This window comes from Stenella coeruleoalba (assembly GCF_951394435.1).
Source record: "Stenella coeruleoalba genome assembly, chromosome: 9".
Taxonomy (NCBI): domain Eukaryota; kingdom Metazoa; phylum Chordata; class Mammalia; order Artiodactyla; family Delphinidae; genus Stenella; species Stenella coeruleoalba.
This window is the reverse complement of record NC_137155.1, coordinates 50,862,260-50,883,370: the sequence shown is the minus strand read 5'-3', so window position 1 is coordinate 50,883,370 and position 21,111 is coordinate 50,862,260. Positions and strand designations below refer to the sequence as shown.

Genomic DNA, 21,111 nt, shown 5'->3' with positions numbered 1-21,111 from the left:
CAGAACACAGGCACCAGTCCCCTCCACCAGGAAACCTACACAACCCACTGAACCAACCTGACCCACTGGGGACAGACACCAAAAACAATGGGAACTACAAACCTGTAGCCTGCGAAAAGGAGACCCCAAACACAGTAAGTTAAGTTAATGGGAAGACAGAGAAATATGTGGCAGATGAAGAAGCAAGGTAAAAACCCACCAGACCAAACAAATGAAGAGGAAATAGACAGTCTACCTGAAAAAGAATTCAGAGTAATAATAGTAAAGAGGATCCAAAATCTTGGAAGTAGAATGGAGAAAATAGAAGAAATGTTTAACAAGGACCTAGAAAAGCTAACGAGCAAACAAACAATGATGAACAACACAATACATGAAATTAAAAATTCTCTAGAAGGAATCAATAGCAGAAAAACTGAGGTAGAAGAACGGATAAGTGACCTGAAATATAAAATAGTGGGAAAAACTACTGCAGGACAGAATAAAGAAAAAAAATGAAAAGAATTGAGGACAGTCTCAGAGTCCACTGGGACAACATTAAACACACCAACATTTGAATTATAGGGGTTCCAGAAGAAGAGAAAAACAAAGGGTCTGAGATAATACTTGAAGAGATTATAGTCGAAAACTTCCCCAATATAAGAAAGGAAATAGGCAAGTCCAGGAAGCACAGAGAGTCCCATACAGGATAAATCCAAGGAGAAACACGCCAAGACACATATTGATCAAACTATCAAAAATTAAATACAAAGAAAAAATATTAAAAGCAGCAGGGAAAAGGAACAAATAAATACAAGGGAATCCCCATAAGGTTAACAGCTGATCTTTCAACAGAAACTCTGCAAGCCAGAAGGGAGTGGCAGGACATATTTAAAGTGATGAAAGGGAAAAACCTATAACCAAGATTATTCTACCAGCAAGGATCTCATTCATATTCGATGGAGCAATCAAAACCTTTATAGACAAGCAAAAGTTAAGAGAATTCAGCGCCACCAAACCAGCTTTACAACAAATGCTAAAGGAACTTCTCTAGGCAGGAAACACAAGAGAAGGAAAAGACCTCCAAAAACAAACCCGAAACAATTAAGAAAATGGTAATAGGAACATACATATTGATAATTACCTTAAATGTACATGGATTAAATGCCCCAATCAAAAGACATAGACTGGGTGAATGGATACAAAAACAAGACTCATAAATATGCTGTCTACAAGAGACCCACTTCAGACCCAGGGACACATACAGACTGAAAGTGAGGGGATGGAAAAAGAGATTCCATGCAAATGGAAATCAAAAGAAAGCTGGAGTAGCAATTCTCATATCAGACAAAATAGACTTTAAAGCAAAGACTATTACAAGAGAGAAGAACAGTACATAATAATCAAGGGATCAATCCAAGAAGAAGATATAATAATTGTAAATATTTATTCACCAACATAGGAGCACCTCAATACATAAGGCAGATGCTAACAGCCACAAAAGGGGAAAACGACAGTAACACAATCATGGTAGGGGACTTTAATACACCAATGAAAATAAATAAGGAAACACAAGCTCTAAATGACGCATTAAACAAGATAGCCTTAATTGATATTTATAGGGCAGTCTGTCCAAAAACAACAGAATACACTTTCTTCTCAAGTGCTCATGGACCATTCTCCAGGCTATATCATATCTTGGGTCACAACTTGAGCCTGGAAAATTAGAGAAAATTGAAATCATATCAAGTGTCTTTTCCCACCACAACACTATGAGACTAGATATCAATTACAGGAAAAAAAACTGTGAAAAATGCAAACACATGGAGGCTAAACAATATGCTACTAAATAACCAAAAGATCACTGAAGAAATCAAAGAGGAAATCCAAAAATACCTAGAAACAATTGACAATGAAAACACGAAGACCCAAAACCTATGGGATGCAGCAAAAGCATTTCTAAGAGGGAAGTTTATAGCAATACAGTTGTACCTCAAGAAACAAGAAACACCTCAAATAAACAATCTAAACTTACACCTAAAGCATTTAGAGAAAGAAGAACAAAAAAACCCCCAAAGTTAGCAGAAGGAAAGAAATCATCAAAGATCAGATCAGAAATAAATGAAAAAGAAATTACGGAAACAATAGCAAAGATCAATGAAACTAAAAGCTGGTTCTTTCAGAAGATAAACAAAATTCATAAACCATTAGCCAGACTCATCAAGAAAGAAAAAAAAGGAGAAGACTCAAATTAATAAGATTAGAAATGAAAAAGGAGAAGTTACAACTGACCCTGCATAAATACAAAGAATCATAGGGGATTGCTACAAGCAACTATATGCCAATAAAATGCACAACCTGGAAGAAATGGACAAATTCTTAGAAAAGCCCAACCTTCTGAGACTGAACCAGGAAGAAATAGAAAATTTAAACAGACCAATCACAAGAACTGAAATTGAGACTGTGATTAAAAATCTTCCAAAAAACAAAATCCCAGGACTAGATGGCTTCATAGCGAATTCTATCAAACATTTAGAGAAGAGCTAACAGCTATCGTTCTCAAACTCTTCCAGAATATAACAGAGGAAGGAACACTCCCAAACTCATTCTACGAGGCCACCATCAACCTGATACCAAAGGCAGAGATGTCACAAAAAAAGAAAACTACAGACCAATATAACTGATGAACATAGATGCAATAATCCTCAACAAAATACTAGCAAACAGAATCCAACAGCACATTATACGGATCATACACCATGATCAAATGGGGTTTATTCCAGGAATGCAAGGATTCTTCAATATACGCAAATCAATCAACGTGATACACCATATTAACAAATTGAAGGAGAAAAACCATATGATCATCTCAATAGATGCAGAGAAAGATTTCGACAAAATTCAACACCCATTTATGATAAAAACCCTGCAGAAAGTAGGCATAGAGGGAACTTTCCTCAACATAATAAAGGCCATATATGACAAACCCACAGCCAACATCGTCCTCAATGGTGAAAAATGAAAGCATTTCCACTAAGATCAGGAACAAGACAAGGTTGCCCACTCTCACCACTCTTATTCAACATAGTTTTGGAAGTTTTAGCCACAGCAATCAGAGAAGAAAAGGAAATAAAAGGAATCCAAATCGGAAAAGAAGAAGTAAAGCTGTCACTGTTTGCAGATGACATGATACTATACATAGAGAATCCTAAAGATGCTATCAGAAAACTACTAGAGCTAATCAATGAATTTGGTAAAGTAGCAGGATACAAAATTAATGCACAGAAATCTCTTATACACTAATGATGAAAAATCTGAAAAGAGTAATTAAGGAAACACTCCCATTTACCATTGCAGGAACAACAACAAAAAAACCTAGTAATAAACCTACCTAAGGAGACAAAAGACCTATATGCAGAAAACTATAAGACACTGATGAAAGAAATTAAAGATGATACAAGCAGATGGAGAGATATACCATGTTCTTAGATTGGAAGAATCAACATTGTGAAAATGATTCTACTTCCCAAAGCAATCTACAGATTCAGTGCAATCCCTATCTAACTACCAATGGCATTTTTCACAGAACTAGAACAAAAACTGCACAATTTGTATGGAAATACAAAGACACCAAATAGCCAAAAGAATCTTGAGCAAGAAAAACGGAGCTGGAGGAATCAGGCTCCCTGACTTCAGACTATACTACAGAGCTACAGTAAACAGGACAGTATGGTACTGGCACAAAAACAGAAATATAGATCAATGGAACAGGATAGAAAGCCCAGAGATAAACCCACGCACATATGGTCACCTTATCTTTGATAAAGGAGGCAAGAATGTACAATGGAGAAAAGACAGCCTCTTCCATAAGTGGTGCTGGGAAAACTTGACAAGTACATGTAAAGAATGAAATTAGAGCACTCCCTAACACCATACACAAAAATAAACTCAAAATGGATTAATGACCTAAATGTAAGTCCAGACACTCTAAAACTCTTAGAGGAAAACATAGGCAGGACACTCTATGACATAAATCACAGCAAGATCCTTTTCGACCCACCTCCTAGAGAAATGGAATTAAAATAAAAAAAAAAATGGGGCTTCCCTGGTGGCGCAGTGGTTGAGAGTCCGCCTGCCGATGCAGGGGACACGGGTTCATGCCCCGGTCCAGGAAGATCTCACATGCCATGGAGCGACTGGGCCCGTGAGCCGTGGCCGCTGAGCCTGCGCGTTTGGAGCCTGTGCTCTGCAACGGGAAAGGCCACAACAGTGAGAGGCCTGCACACCACAAAAAAAATAATAAAATAAATAAATAAGTAAACAAATGGGACCACATGAAACGTAAAAGCTTTATAACAGCAATGGAAACCATAAACAAGACGAAACGACAACGCTCTTTGTCTTTTGAATGGGAGAAAATATTTGCAAGCGAAGCAACTGACAAAGGATTAATCTCCAAAATTTACAAGCAGCTCATACGACTCAATATCAAAAAATCAACAACCCACTCCAGAAATGGGCAGAAGACCTAAATAGACATTTCTCCAAAGAAGATATACAGATTGCCAACAAACACATGAAAAGATGCTCAACATCACTGATCATTAGAGAAATGCAAGTCAAAACTACAATGAGGTATCACCTCACACTGGTCAGAATGGCCAACTTCAAAAAATCTACAAACAGTGCTGGGAGGGTGTGGAGAAGATGGAACCCTCTTGCACTGTTGGTGGGAATGTAAATTGATACAGCCACTATGAAGAACTGTATGGAGGTTGCTTAAAAAACTAAAAATAGAACTACCATATGACCCAGCAATCCCACTACTGGGCATATACCCTGAGAAAACCGTATTTCAAGAAGAGTCATGTACCACAGTGTTCATTGCAGCTCTGTTTACAGTAGCCAGGTAATGGAAGCAACCTAAATGGCCATCGGCCGATGAATGGATAAAGAAAATGTGGCCCGTATATACAATGGAATATTACTCAGCCATAAAAAGAAAGGAAATTGAGTTATTTGTAGTGAGGTGGATGGACCTAGAGACTGTCTTACAGAATGAAGTAAGTCAGAAAGAGAAAAGCAAATACCGTATGCTAACACATACATATAGAATCTAAAAAAAAAAAAATGGTTCTGAAGAGCCTAGGGGCAGGACAGGAATAACGATGCAGACATAGAGAATGGACTTGAGGACACGGGGAGGGAGGAGGGGTAAGCTGGGATCAAGTGAGAGAGTGGCATGGATATATATACACTGTCAAGTGTAAAATAGGTAGCTAGTGGGAAGCAGCCACATAGCACAAGGAGATCAGCTCAGTGCTTTGTGACCACCTGGATGGGTGGGGTAGGAAGAGTGGGAGGGAGACCCAAGAAGGAGGGTATATCGGGATATATGTATATGTGTAGCTGATTTCCTTTGTTATACAGCAGAAACTAACACAACTTTGTAAAGCAATTATACTCCAATAAAGATGTTAAAATAAATAAGAATAAAAACTCATCTCCCTAGAATACTGACTTTGAAATTAATTCATTATTAAATGGAATTTTTTAATGATATAAAGTACCATTTGTTTTCAGTCATTTTCACTGTATATACTATTGGTGTTTAATTTGGATAAAAATTATGTGGTGTAATAGAGAAGAGATTTCTGCTAATGGATTACTTCTTTAATTCAAAGTATTGTTTACATACAACTGGGGCAGGTATAGAGAAGTAAGGCATTGTCTTTAACCTCTAGAGGATCTGAAATAAATACACAAGGGACTGCTCACTCTAAATTGAATACGAGTGCAGCAATTGATGAAGTGTCCCAATATGTTGATGATTTTATTAGTATCCTTTCAGGCAACATAAACCCATTAAAGGTAGAACCATTAAAAAAAAAATCCTAGAGAATTGCTAGAAGTTAGAGAGATGTAGCAAAAACACTGGTTTATCAGAATATCCAGGCCTTAAGAAGGTGGGAACCAGGTCAATTCAGGGAACTTCATCTGCAGGAAGGTGGCCATTCTTGCAAGTTCTTTGCCTTTAATGTGACTTATTTCATCAACATATGCTAATTTCTTTCCATCCTGGTCCCAGGTGACTTTATCTCCAAACTTTCAGTAGAAGTATCTGATTGGCTGTCTGCCTGTACTGTGGATTCGGTGTTCCTGTTGGGTTCTGTGGTCTGGGAGGCAAGGTCTCCTGGTATGCTCGACTGCCTTACCAGATAGGAACTGTGAGCCTGGCAGAAGAATTGGACCATAGTAGATGACTGATAATGAATAAGAGCTTAAGAAATAAACTCATAAAGGGAGCTGTCCTGTCTGGCAGAATGTTCATGGAAGGCTTTGTAGAAGAGATTACATTTAAATTATATTATATAGGTTGGGTTGGATTTACATGTCAAGAGCAAACAAATGAAGAAAAATGGAGTTCTAAGTATTAGAGTAACTTGAGCCAAGTTGTATAGGTTTATGCTTGGCCTGTGGACAGATCAGTATGGCTCAGAGATCCTCAGTGTAGCTGCCCTAAATCACCTGAGAAGCCCGAGTCAATGCGTTGCCTCTAACTGACTGAAACAGAGTCTCTGGGGTTTGTGTTCAGATCATTTGCATTTTTTAAAAGTTCCCCAAATGATTTTGATGCAAAGAGAGCTTTGAGCCCTGGACAGCTATAGCGGATAATACATTGTGAATTTGTGAAATAGAGTTGGAAAAGGATGTTAGAACAAGACTATGGAGGCTTTCTATATCAAGCTAAGGAGTTTCTTCGCCATATCCTGTGAGTAACGTAGTCAGTGAGGCTTATATTGTATTGGTTTGCACCATTTTCTGAGCCTATGTAGTTGCATCTACTTGGAGTCCTTTCTGGGCAGTAGACAGAGAAGGGAAAGGAAAGTTAAGGGATCTAGGTACATGTGGCACAGCCCTTTATACTTATTTAGAATATTATTTGTTCATTGTTTCTCCTTTGTAGGAGTAGATGTTCTAATTTCAGATTTAGATGTTCTAATTAGATGTTCTAATTCCAGATTTAGTATTCTTAGCAGAGTATATTGATGTTTTAGTAACAGTTCTTTCTTCTCTCTTTAGGGGAGTCGGCTGCATCTTTGTTGAAATGATCCAAGGAGTTGCTGCTTTTCCAGGAATGAAAGACATTCAGGATCAACTTGAACGAATATTTCTGGTAAGTTATTTACAGAATACTTCTGAAAAAAATTGGACTTGAATGCATCCCTCAGTGACAAATCCTACAGTGGTAGTGGAAAATAATTTCAAACAAATTTGTTGGTTGTCACATTTAATTCTAACATATTTTTGGATCTTTGCAAAAGCAGGAAATTAGTGAAGAATTGTGTTTTTAAACTACTGCACATGAATAGTATGCCAAAATGGTAAGAAAGGGTAGGATGTCAGAGGCAATATAGAAGAGTGGGTTAAAAACGAAGGCTCTGACAAAAATTCCAAATAATTTATTTAGATATCCCCCCTTCAAGTAGGTGTATCTTATTCCCTCCCACTCCTACCCACTTAAATGTGGGCTTTGATTGGTAACTTTTTTTCTAAAAAGTAGAGCATGGAAAGAAGGGGAGGGAAGATAGTAACTTCAAAATGGAGAAACCAGGCAAATGGTACTTTAGCCCGGTCTTCAAGGTTAAGATCATCAAAGATAAGTCACATTGGTAGTATGTACCCTTTGTATAATGTATTGAGAATGGTACTTCTCCTCTGTAGTCTTCCTCCGCAAACCATAACCCCAGCCTAATCTGGAAAGCCACATCGCACAAACCCAAACTGAGGGACATTTACAAAATACCTGACTAGTACTTTTCAAAGCTGTCAAGGTCATGAAAAACAGGGAAAGTCTGAAAAACTGTCACAGCCCAGAGGAGGCTAGGGAGACATGACAGCATAATGTAATGTGGTATCCTCCATGGAATCCTGAGACAGAAGAAGAACATTAGGGAAAAATGAGTTAAATACAAGTGAAGTGTGCAGTTTAGTTAGTATCAGCATAGCAGTGTGTGCTCCTTAGGTGTGATGGAAGTTCCCTGTAATGTAAGATTTCATCAATCAGGGAAACTGGTGAGGAGTATATAGGAACTGTCTGTATTACTGTTCACAACTTTTCTATAAATCTAAAACTATTCTAAAATTTTAAATTAAAAAAATTTTGTAAATCTGTGAAAAATAAATATAAAATTTGTTCTGTAGCCAGATGAGCTGGTTTTGTCACCTGCTCTGGTCACTTTGGGCAAGGGACTTAGTTCTCTGAACTTTAGTTTTCCTGTGGGTAAAATAAGGGATAATGATAACATCTACCTCATAGATTGTTTTGAGGAATAATTAACTTAATTACATAAAGTGCTTTTAGAACTATGCCTGACACATAATAAATACCCAATAGATGTGTTGTTATTATTTTAATCAAATCATTTTTATACCAGATATTTTCATTCAGTGGAACTTCCACACTAGCTAATATTCATATAAACTTATTTAAAACATGGAATAAGAGCTAGACAAATTAATTTTTTTGTTAAAAGGAGTCAGACTATATACATTGTAGCAGTTAACCACATTATCATACTTTTTAAAAATAAATCTCCCATGTGAAATCACTGGGGCACATTTTAGAATGGACCTTGTGAAGACATGCACTTATTGGATTATGCAAGTACACCCTTAAAATGTAGCTTTCATATTAAGTATAAGGACCACAGAAGGGTATAGTGATATGAATTGAGGCTCCATCACTGCTGTGTTCACCTTGATGTCAGCATTAAATGATAAGAAAAGGAATAAGAAAACTAGAAAATCAAAGCACACGTGATTCCACCATGCAGTATCCTATACCCCAGGCATCCCTGTGTATTCACAGTGGGTGGACAAACAGCAGAGTCTCTAATATTATAGAAACTTTCTTCAAAGTCTTATCTTATTGGTTTCTTCTCTCAGAGGCTGTCTGTATCCACTTCCTTTCAGTTTTACTTAATTATTATTATCCATAAATTCCCACACAGAGTGTTAAAATAATGTCTTATGATTATAATAATGCAGCCTTATAATGGAAAATTCCCACAATGTCAAAAAGTATAAAAGTTGAAAAACCCCTTTGTCCTACTACCCAGAGAAAATTACTTTTAGTATTTTGGTATATATCTTCCATTTCAACACATGTTAAAAAAATTAAATTGTATCTTGTATACTATTTTGTAACTTTCTTTTTTCACTTAACAATAGGTAGTTAACACCTTTCATTGGAAAATAAATCCAGAAACTTATCATCATTCTTAGTGATGAGTATTTCATCGTATGGATGAGAATTATTTGCTTAATCAGCCTGATATTGTTTATAGTCTTTAACTATTATAAAGCGCTGTCAGAAATATTCTTTGCACAGTTATCCTATTAGTTAAGAAAAATTATTAGAATTGAAAGTCCTGAATTGAATACAGTTTAATTTTCATAAGTCTATTGACCATTCTTATACTTCATTCCCTCCATCTAAACTCATGAAACACTTCCTTCTCTCTGTTGTCAAGAAAGTCGCTTACTGATTTCATTGAGATTGTATTGAGCCTATAGATTATATTACAAAGAAATGATATAAAATGAACTTTCCCAGCTAAGAAAAAATAATATCTCTTTATTCATATTTCATGGCCCTTAGCATAAATTTAACATAAACATATTTCTCTTTTCCTTTTTTCTAATCAAGCCTTTATTTTCATTCAGCTATTTTAAGTAACTTTCCACAGTTATTTTCCCCAAAATACAATAAACTTGTTCACATATTGTGAAAAACATGACAGGAGAGGGAATTTTAATGGGCTATACTTTGCATCATATAGATCTTTATGCCAAAACATATCTTTAAATATTTAGCTTTTTAATTTATTTAAAGCTTAAATATAATAATACCACTTAATTATATTCTGATAATAATTTCCTAAACTTTAGATTCCACTTAACTATTCACTGTGATAGCTATTGAACAATACTTATATAACCTTGTCAAATTACCTATTTTTTATGCTAAAATCATTAATTTACTATATTTGAAATCAGAAAACTTCAAAGCGAAATTATATAGAAAGAAATATCCCTACATACACATTATTTCAGGGTAAATTTAAAAGAAAAAGAAATGGTTGTATAAATGAGGTATATTCTATAGCAGTTGTACCAAAAATTTTGTTTCATGAAAACATAGTTTATTGATATAGCTTAGTCAAAGTTATAATTTTCAATATTATTTTTATAATGTAAGTCATTTCCAATAGGTACTATCTTGTTGAATTGCTTCTTGTATGGAGATTTTGTTATTATTTCTTAATTTTATGACAATTATTTCCTAATTTTATGGGTATTCAGAGACCTTTGAGCCATGACTAGGCTTTTAATAAATCAGAGAAATACATCATTGTAAATTGTCTATGGGAATATTGATACACCAAGCTACTGTTTGCTCTTATTAGACCACAGAGACGCTTAAATGCGGATAAGCATCATGATTTATGATAATAACTCCTTCATTTACTGTAGTTTATTTTACACGTGTAATGATTTTTACAAGTAAAATGTCCTTTGGTAATTAGGAGATAAAGATCCTCATCTATATAAAATTGCTGCTTTAGAATTAAATAATGTTATATTTTACCCTGAAGAATTAGACATGACCAAAAAAGAAAAGAGAGAGAGAAATCTGCAAACTTCTTTTGACAGTAAATGTTATCATCTTAAATATTTTATTTCCTCCCCTGAATTGTTTAAATTTGCAAATGTTAGCCATATGACACATTAAACAAGCAGACTCTCTCAGGAGTTGTGCGATCATTGGAAGTAGAAATTTTACTAACCCAATGTGGTTGAATCACTGGGAAAAAATGCTTTTTCTTGGTGACCTTTTATGTCTGGTCTGAAGAGGAATAACTTTTAAATGTGATTAAATCCACTTTCACGGGCTTCTCATGTAAACTGCCAGAGACTCTTTTCTAAAGCAGCAGTTGTGTATCTGGCCTCTTGTAAAGCAATACCAAGAAGATAATCAACTTTGAAAAGTCACGAAACATGGAATTGTTCGTTTTGTTTTGTGTTTTAATACAGGGATTAAGTCCATTCATTTGCCTGTGAACTGTATATAGAAAGGTGGTTGATTAATAACTTTGAAGCACAGAATTCAAGCTTGTTACCCAAGATAACTAATATAATTAACTCCTACACACTGAGTCTTTATGTGAAAAGCAACAAAGATCAGTCACTAGAGCCTTTATATCTTTCTTTTGAAGGTTTTCTTTTTCTTGTTTTTTCTTTTTCCTTCCTTTGGTGGGAAGGAGCAGTTCACATTCTTAACAAGTCCAGTGCATTCACTTCCACAACATAGTAACTGTGTTGCTCTATGTAAGGTGAGGTGGCTATACTGCAGTCTGAGATTTCACCATTAAATCATTTTCCTTGAAATTGTGATGCTCATATACAAGAAAGGAAGGAAAGTGATAGAATTTTGACAAATTATATTCAAGACATTTTGAATTGCCAGGTGAACGGGCACCTACTTCTCTAAGCAGTAACTCTGCTATTACAGTAAAAGAGTGATTTATATCATTTCTTCAGCGTTACTCATTTTTTAATGTGTCACGATGTTTTCTATTCACCTTTGTTAGCTGCGAAAATAAGCAGTAGATGTATTCACCCAGGTAAATATATATATTCAGAGTGACAAAATCAGAACTAATATTCTAATCATATTCTAATCATATTGTTCTGAATTGAAAAAGAACTCTACTTGATGGAACCCTGGGAGCATTCTTCTGCCACTTCAGAACAGCTGAACAAATGGCAGAGAGTGCTTGCACAGCTGTCTGAAACCTTTGGCAGACGCTTCTGGGTTTGTATGGCTCATGGCCCCAGAGTACAGCAGCCACGACAGAGGGGCTGGCAGGATTGTGTTCCGGGGGCCTGTTCTAGTTCTCCCTGCCTTTGAATGTTGATTAACCCCAAGAGGCTCACTTTTCCCTGTCTCCTGGTCTTCTGGTTTGCAATGGAGTTTCATCCACCAGTTATTTGTTAACATATTGTACATTATTTGATTGGTACAGTTGTTAGAATGTTTCTCTTCCGTGTATATGTCATTCAGAGTTTAAAAGAGAGTGTGTGTGTGTATTTGTGTGTGTGTGAAAAGAGCCTCTGGCAACTTTGAAATCTACTACTCAGCCTGGCTTTTGAGTCAGATCCTTCCTTAAGCCTCTGTGTTTTACAATTGAACTGACTGCCGAGACGTAACCTGTAGACCCAGTTCCAGTCCTTGTTTCCCCATCTTGGCTCTCTTTCCAGGATATTAATGCGAACCATAACCCTGAGGTTTCATGATTGGCTAGAACGGCCATATAGAATGTAAAAGAAAGTTGACACCACCTTCTTTGATGGTCATTACCATCCAATTGGATGTAGCAGCCACATTGTTAAGATGGAATATTGCTGTCACAGATTTGTATCTTCACTTCCATCATTGGGTTGCTTGAGGTGGACGTCCGCCATACTTCTTCAGCACTCTCTCTGCAACACTAGGTACAATGGAGATGGAAAGGAATTCTGTGCCAGGGTATCTGCCCTGGAGCAAATGAGGGCAATCAAGATAGGCAGGCAAGACATACCATTAGGAATGGAGTCATGAAAAATTGCTGAGCAATTGATCAGCAGATGGGAGATCCAGTAATATAGTAGATCCTGTATTCGTTAAAATACTACACTCTAAGCATTCAATATTGAATTCTAATCCTAGATTGTTTTTTTTCCCTGAACAAGCCACCTTTTCTAATTGGATTGTAGTTTCTGCATCTGTAAAGGGAGGAATTGAACTAAATGATTTCAATAGTGTCTTGCGGCTCTAACCTTTTTTAATTCTAAAAATGCATATTACAGGATTATGCATAAGGGCTGTGGGTGTTCAAAGGAAATTTCTAAGAACATTTTTGTTAAGCATGGAAGGAAGTATAAGATTTGAAGTGGAGTAAAGGATATGGGGAACATCAGGCAACGGTCCAGGAGTGGAGTAGGCACAGTAGGAGTCTGTCCTGTATGCATGGAAGGTGAGATAGGATGTTGAAGTTTGGACTTTGATAGATTGAGGACTTTTAATTTTATTTTGTCTATATAAGTAATAAGGAGACAGTACAATTTTTAACGAAAGAATAATAAAGTGGCATTTCAGCAAAATCAATGTAATATGATATAATGATAAACTCAACTATATAAAGGCTGACAGAAGGAGAGAACTAAGCAATACATGTTGGAGTGAAGGATACTGAAAATATTAAGCAATGTTTTTTAAAGCTGATTTTAGAAAAACAAAGTCGGGGAGATGGATTATAATACCACCCACCCTGAAATAAATGCCTCTTTTAATACATGTTTCTTTTAAATCTCATCAATAGTCCTGGTTATTTCCATGGTGGCAAATCTTTTTCAAGTCTTAAGCTTATAAAAAATAAGGCAGCTAGAAAAATTTTAAAGCCGTATGAAAAGAAATTAAAACCACCATTTAGAGATAACCAGTGTTAAATATTTTTGTATTTTCTTTTCTAGATTTTCACCATTGGGTTAATAATAGATTTATGGGTTTTGTATTCAGCTTCTCTTTATTTTCACATTTAATAGGGAGCAGGGGCTTCCCTGGTGGCGCAGTGGTTGAGAGTCTGCCTGCCGATGCAGGGGACACGGGTTCGTGCCCCGGTCTGTGAAGATCCCACATGCCGCGGAGCGGCTGGGCCCGTGAACCATGGCTGCTGAGCCTGCGCGTCCGGAGCCTGTGCTCCGCGATGGGAGAGGCCACAACAGTGAGAGGCCCACGTACCGCCAAAAAAAAAGCATAATAGGGAGCAATTTCCAAGCCATTAATATGTGCTTGAAAATATCATTTTAATTATGCTATAATATCTTATTAATGTTCCCAAGTGTACTAACACATTACCCTATTACAGTACTAGGTAATTTGCTTACGGTTTTTATGCTACAGTAAATTTTATCCCATTCAGTTATACTTTCAACAAGAATTTTTAGGGATCTATTCCGTGCCAGGCTCTGTGCCTACAGGCAGTGGAAAACCAACAGACACGGTCCCTGCTCACCTCAAATGTACTGTTAGCTGTGCTACATTAGAACAGCTTCCAGACAGTCAGGTCAGGAGGATGTTGTTGCAAAACTGTTGTAATACATCTTGTACATAAATGATTTGGAAGAGAAAGGAGTCAAAGATAACTTCAGAGTTTCAAGCTTGGGGAACTAAGTGCTCCATGAAGTCATGGAAAATAATGGGGACATTGAAAAGGAGTGCCACTGGGACTTCCCTCGTGCTGCAGTGGTTGAGAATCCGCCTGCCAGTGCAGGGGACATGGGTTTGATCCCTGGTCCGGGAAGATCCCACATGCCACGGAGCAACTAAGCCTGTGCACCACAACTACTGAGCCTGCAGTCTAGAGCCCCTGAGCCACAGCTACTGAGCCCATGTGCCACAACTACTGAGCCTGTGCTCTAGAGCCCACAAGACACAACTACTGAGCCTGCGCTCTAGAGCCCACGAGACACAACTACTGAGCCCCTGTGCCTAGAGCCCATGCTCTGCAACAAGAGAAGCCACTGCAATGAGAAGCCCGTGCTCTGCAATGAAGAGTAGCCCCCGCTCACAGCAACTAGAGAAAGCCTGTGCGCAGCAGTGAAGACCCAACATAGCCATAAAATTAATAAAAAAATACAATAAAAATTAATGGAAGTGATGGCATAATTATCAAAAAAAAGAAAGAAAGGAAAGAAAGAAAGAAGAAAGAAAGAAAAAGAGGAAAGAAAGAAAAGAAAGAAAGAAAAGGAGTGCCAGTGGAGGGAGAGGAAGAAGAGAGCTCAGGGTCTGGACTTTATATGATAGCAGGTGACCCCAGGTGGAGACGTCCAGTACACAACTCTTACTGAACAGAATTAGGAGAAAAATGAGGATCAAGGGATTGTTGACCCAAAGCAGACAATGTTGGGACCTAAACTGTACTGGTTCTTAAATAATGAGAAAGTGGGGGAGGAGCAGAGGAACACTGCCTAGGCTTTAGGGATGCTCATAGTTTGTGGGGGTGGAATGGGGGTAGGGAGGTAAAGTAGGAGAGAATCAGGACAATTACACAAAGGTCAAGGTAAGGGCAGGCAACAGAGAAGTGAGGATAAAATAGGAGAAAAATAATCACTCCCTCGAGGGAGGTTGTGGATCAGCTCAGGTCTGGTTAGCTGGTGGGTGAGGAATTTGGGGTCAGGGCCCTTCCTTTCTGTGCTCCCTCAGCGTGTGCCTCCACTGCCTGTATAGTATGTGGCACACATCCTGTACTTTTGCAGCTAATGCTTTTAGCCCAGAGGATGAGAAGGGTTTCCTTCTGGAGAAATGGAGGGGTCGACACAGAACATGCCTCTCAGTTTAATTAGGGAAATTTAGACTATCCATGAATTTTCAAAGGAGGCTTACGATCCTCCTCAGTGTCTCAGGGATGCTGGAGTCAAGGTGAGTGTAGCCTCAAGGGAGGCCAGCTCCGACCCCTCCACTCCTGGCTCTGCTTTCATCAAGATTTTGTATGTGAGATAGATCTCGCTGCTGAAAGAAAGGTTCGAAACCCCTGGACTAACGCTGTCTTAGGGTCTTCCCAGGTCAAGTGTTCTATGAAAAACACGGTCCCTGCTTGTTTGAGGAAGAAAATGATGCAGAGCCAGTGGAGGAAGAAAAATGATGCAGAGCCAGTGAAAATGAAGATGTTAGAGAAATAAAAATCGGGTGATTCATATATGGAGACATTAGGTGTGTATTCTAATAAAGAAAGTTCTGTGCCAGTAAGCTATCGAAATTTTTGTAGTAAACTTCAGTAAGGTCATTTGTCTTGAGAAGAAAACAAAGAGGGATATTTCACTACAGAATAGGTAGTCACATTACTTTTTACAAAGAAACATTTATTTGAAGATTAGCTGGCTGTTACCTACAGGTTTGAATAGGCTCACATGGTGAAAAAATATTTTTTTACCTTGAGGATTCTTACATTCACTTTATAGTGTTACAAACTTTCTGTAAATGGAAAATGAGAAGATTTTCATTAAATCATTCACTTTCTCGTTGTTATTCATTTTTCAGCAAATATTTATTATGTGGTTACTATGGGCTCAATACTCTTCCATGTTCTGGGGAGACAGCATTGCACAAAACAAAGTCCCTGCTCTTGTGGAACCTATATTCCTGTGAGGGAAGATAGACAATGAGCAAATAAATATATAATGTATCTCATGAGTGTTGCATGAGGAATGCCACTTTACATATGGCGTACTGGGGAAGTCTCTCTCAAGGATCCTGATACTTGTGCATTGAGTGAAGTTAGTCAAGCCACAAGACGTGAAGATTTAGGGCTCAGAGCATTTAGGTGGAGAGGATAGCAACCTGTTTGTGCTTAATGATAAGAGTATTAAAATCAGAGTTCTCAGGCCTGAATTTGTCAAATTAAGGATCACTCTTCCCACTGCATCAAAGAGATTTCTAATACTCTTATTACTTTGACCTCCTTTATAGAAAGCATTTTCTTATATGAGAAGTCCTTGCTTTTTGTAAAGCATTAAATTCCTGTATGGGTTAATATTCAAACATCAGATTGAGCAAATCAGTAAGAGAGTTTGAAGTCCACCTGTGTGCATGTTGCAAGTTGGAATTATGCTGCAGCAAGAGATTTGGGCTTCCTGATTTAGTTCATCAGAAATGTTGGTGTAGATACAAGAAAGTGGGAAATGTTTCAGATTTGGAAGGTAGACAGTACTTTGGAGGAGAGAACAGAGAAAGAATATCTAGAATTCAAGGGGAGCCAGAGAACACTTTTTTTTTTAAGTCAAAAGTAGAAGAATTTCAAAAAGGAAAGCTTTATCAACTGCACCAAATAGTACAGTGAAGTCAGTGGAGGATGGTGCTGAAAAAAGGCCACAGGTGGTAACTTCTGAGGGAATAGTTCCAGTAGGGTTGGATATTTAAAGTCAGGTTACAATGGGTTTAAAGAGTAAGTGCGCAGTGAAAAAATGAAAACATTGAGTATAGACAATCTGAGTATTGGCTGAGTACATAGGATTAGATGTCACCTTAAGGGTATTTTTTAAGTCAAGATTTATAAATTTTATGTGTCATAAATATTGTTTTAAATAGTGAAGCCCAGGATGTTTGGAAGGTAAAGGACACCAAAGATATAAGAAAGCATATTTGACAGATCAAGGTATTGGGAGGCAAGAGTGGATGGGTGGAAGAGACGGTGCCTTGAAAATGTGAATGAAAAGATTTTCTCGAAGATAAGAAAGAAGAAAGGAAGGAGAGGAAGATTTAAATAAATGTTGTAGAGGAGAAAAAAAGGAATTTGAAGCTATCATGATCTGCATGATTCTTAAATGAAAGGGAGGGGATGTGGCTGACAGTAATGTGCATCTGCGGGGGTAGATGTTGAAGGAAATGGATAATATATGCAAAGCTGATGTAATACCAAATGGTATTATGATATGTGATATGACAAGAGAAGGAGGTCATTGCTGACCACATTTGTTAATCAGCTGTTGATCTGAGACCTTATTATAGAAATAGAAATGCTTTGTTTCCAATTTCTATGATGTATAATAGTTTACTTTCCTATTAACATAAGATTACTTTTAGGCATATCCATCCTAGCTATAAATGTTTCCCAATTGTAATAGTTTTTACGAAGACTTTTCTGGAGGCAGTGGTTCATATCTGTAGTCTAACAGTCTTAAATGTTTTGAGAATGTTTTAACCTATTGTCAGTATGGGATTACTTACTGGCCTTTGCAGTTATCTCTTGTTATGTAACCACCTTAAAACTCTGGGTTAAATCAACAACAGTCATATTTTAAAATTATTTGTCATAGTTTTAGGGTCAAGAATTCAGTAAGGGATGGGCCAGGCAGTTATGGACTTGGGGGTCTCTCACATGGTTGCAGATATATGGTTGAAGACAGATGGTGGCTGGAGCAGAAGCAATCAGAAGCTGGAGCAGTTGGGGACTAGCCAAATATCTCTCTCTTCGTAGTCTTTGAGGCCCTACGTGAGTTTTCTCCATGTGGGCTAGTTTGGGCTTCCTCATGGGATGGTGTTGTGTTTCAAGAGTGGGTGTCCTAAGAGGACCAGATAGAAGCTGCATGGTTTCTCTTAACTTAGCTTCAGAATTCATACAGTGACTGTGTCAGCCAAAGCAGTCACAAACCCTCACCTAGAGTCAAGAGGAAGGGACATAGACCCCAGTTCTAGATGGAAAGAGCGTCAAGAATGCTGGGGCCATGTTTTAAAACTGCCACATTGATTACGTATTGATACAGTTCCATTAGGGCATATCACCATTTTGAGCTGATAAACAGCTTTGTAGGAAAAAACAGTCTGGGAAACAGTTTTATCAAACTTCTAAAATTTTTGTTGTTTTTCCCATACTCTTTATAGCCATTACCATACTGCTTCCCATGATAAATATGAAAGTGTGAATTGTCACAGAGTGTTAATTGGTGGGTCATGAGGTCCCTTATTTGCTCACTCTCCTTTTCTTCCTTTTTTGACTAACAAGTTCACAGATGTGTCAGACTGAAAAAAAAATGGTGAAATACTGCCATAGTGTGACACATGTGAGGTGAGTGAGGTGATGACACTTCTTAGCAAATTCTCAGAATGTTATCCATAAAGTAGACTTCTATAACTCAGATTCTAGCTTAATTTTTTTTTCATTTGGAACGTGTTTCCACATATAAGTCTTTCATTGCTCAGAACATCACATGTCAGCTCTTGTGGTAGACAGCATCTAAGATGGCTCCCAGTGACCCCCACCTGCTGGTATTTATGCCCTTGTGTAATGCCCTCCCCTTGAGTGTGGGCTGGACCTAAAGACTTGCTTCTAATGAACAGACTGTGACAAAAGAGATTGGGATATTACTTCCGCGACTAAGTTACAGAAAGGTTGCTACTTCCTTCTTGCTCACCCTCTCTTACAGTCTCACTGGCTCACTCTGAGAGAAGCCAGCTGCCATGTTGTAAGTTGTTCTGTGGAGGGACCTTTGTGTCAAGGAACTGATGTTTCTAGCCGGCAGCCGCTGAAGACCTGAGACTTGGCAACAGCCGTGTGAGTGAGCATGGAAGTGGGTCCCTCTCTTGGTTGAACTTTTTATATGTGAGACCACAGCCATAGTTAACACCTTAATTGCTGCCTTATGAGAGACTCCGAGCCAGAGGCACACAGTTAAGGTGTTACCGCCAAAATGGCAATTTCCTTGGTCCTTGTCCCCCAAAGGAAAGAATTCAATCAAGAGACAGAGCAGTTTTAAGTAGCAAGAGTTTTATTAAGCAAAGCAAAAGTGTGCTTCTGAGAGAGAGAAGGAGAGCAAGCTCTCTGGAAACCAGAAGCAGCCCCACAGTGAGGGTCGGGTTGGTGTTTCAGAGTGGTGGAAAGTCCCTCCCTGTGTCCTGCATCATTTAAATGACAAGTTGATTGACAGCTTTAGGTTATATAACTGTTCTCCTAGTGTGCAGGCACTTACCCACAAGCACCAAAGTGAAATCCACTGGGGATGGGGGGCAAAAACCACAATGCTAATTTATTACAAGTACAGCATAGTGAACCCTGGGTTACTTTGAGTCACCTTTTAGGTCTTGGTGCGTCTGCGCCAACCTGTGCTGGTGGGTTTTATTTTGTTTGGTCCTGATAAGGCTGGAAACTTTTCGGTCCTTGAGTACAAAAAGGGAGGATCTCTGGGCGTGTTCTGATCACCAGTGTGCAGGGGTGGGGCCGGGGAAGAGAAAGAGGACCTGGTCCAGGATGGGGTGGGGATCAGCTTATGTCTGCCTAACAACCCAACAAAGGTACACCTGGATTCCTACCAACAGAAAGTATGGAGATAGTAAGTGTTTGTTATTTAAAGGCACTAAGTTCTGGAGTAACTTGTTCCACAGCGATCGATAACTAATACATCTCCTTTGATCCCAGGACCAAGAAAGAGTAGGTGCTATACCTGTTGTTTTATAGCTGAGAAAACTGTCTTCAGAGATTATATGAACTTGCCTAAGAAGATATGTTCAGTAAGTGCCAGAACTGAGACTATATCCTAAGTCTGCTGACTCTTCCACCAAAATACTCTTGTTTTGTAGTTGTTTGTTTGGTTGTTTTTGCTCTGATTCATAACCATGAGTGTGCAGGAGGTTGACATGGGAATCATTTCTTTTTTTAATTTTTATTTATATTTTTAATTTATTTTTTAAACAGTATAAAAATTTATTTTTTCTCATGTCATGAGAAATCTGGGGTAGGCAAATGCTGGCATTGGTTTAGTGTCTCAGTAATATCACAGCAAAGTCTCCATGTTGGGAATCATTTCTTGAATACACATTCTTAGGCCCCACTCAGGGCCTTTAGAATCAGGTTTCCAGGGATGGGACTCTGTGCGTTCAGACAAACGAGCAGACCCTGGTTGATGAGTCCTTCTGGTGAAGAAACTCTTACTTTAAAAGATGCATGTCATACTTTGAAATGTTATGCATGTTTTAAATTTTCTGGCCTCATGTGGCAACCTAAAAACCTAGGTCGTATGGGCTTACTATCCAGAATATAGAAATTCAGTCCAACCAAGTCCTGTGTTTCTTACAGGGATACTTTTGATATGATTCTCAAGCGGCATGTCTTATAATGAGGATATTTCGCGGCTTCTTTCACATGGCTTTATATTAATAATGTTATGTAACTATTATTAGAATTGTGTACACAAGCAAATATCTGTAATCATCACATGTAATCATCATATTCCAGCTGCTATAACTTCTTATCTGGCCTGATTACTTGATAAACATTCTGGTTTCCTCCCTCATTTTGCAGCCTATGTTTTCTTATGCCTCAGAAGACTTTACCCAAAAGGATAAATCTGTCCGGGCTGTTAATCTTTTTGTGAGGTGTGAATTCGTTTAAAACCTGACCTTGTATCATCTCCTGCAAAACCCCCTTCAAGGAAAAAGAGCATCCTCAAAACATTCTATTTTAAATCGATCTCATGTCTCATTATTTTATATCTTGATAGAAAGCTATGGCTAGTTGATTAAAATTTATCACATAAAAT

At 37.9% G+C, this 21,111-nt stretch overlaps 1 protein-coding gene across 10 annotated transcripts in view; it reads left to right on the top strand.

Moving 5' to 3' along the window:
• CDK14 (cyclin dependent kinase 14) overlaps window positions 1–21,111 on the top strand; it is a 591,667-nt gene that overhangs the window by 388,758 nt on the left and 181,798 nt on the right. For all 10 annotated transcript variants that reach the window (XR_013829689.1, XM_079931296.1, XM_079931294.1 and 7 more), the window contains one exon: window positions 7,060–7,153. Coding sequence is in view for 9 of the 10 variants with exons in the window: in XM_079931296.1 (XP_079787422.1) it covers window positions 7,060–7,153 (94 nt within the window). In the remaining variant the exon portion in view is untranslated. The remainder of the gene's footprint in view (window positions 1–7,059; window positions 7,154–21,111) is intronic.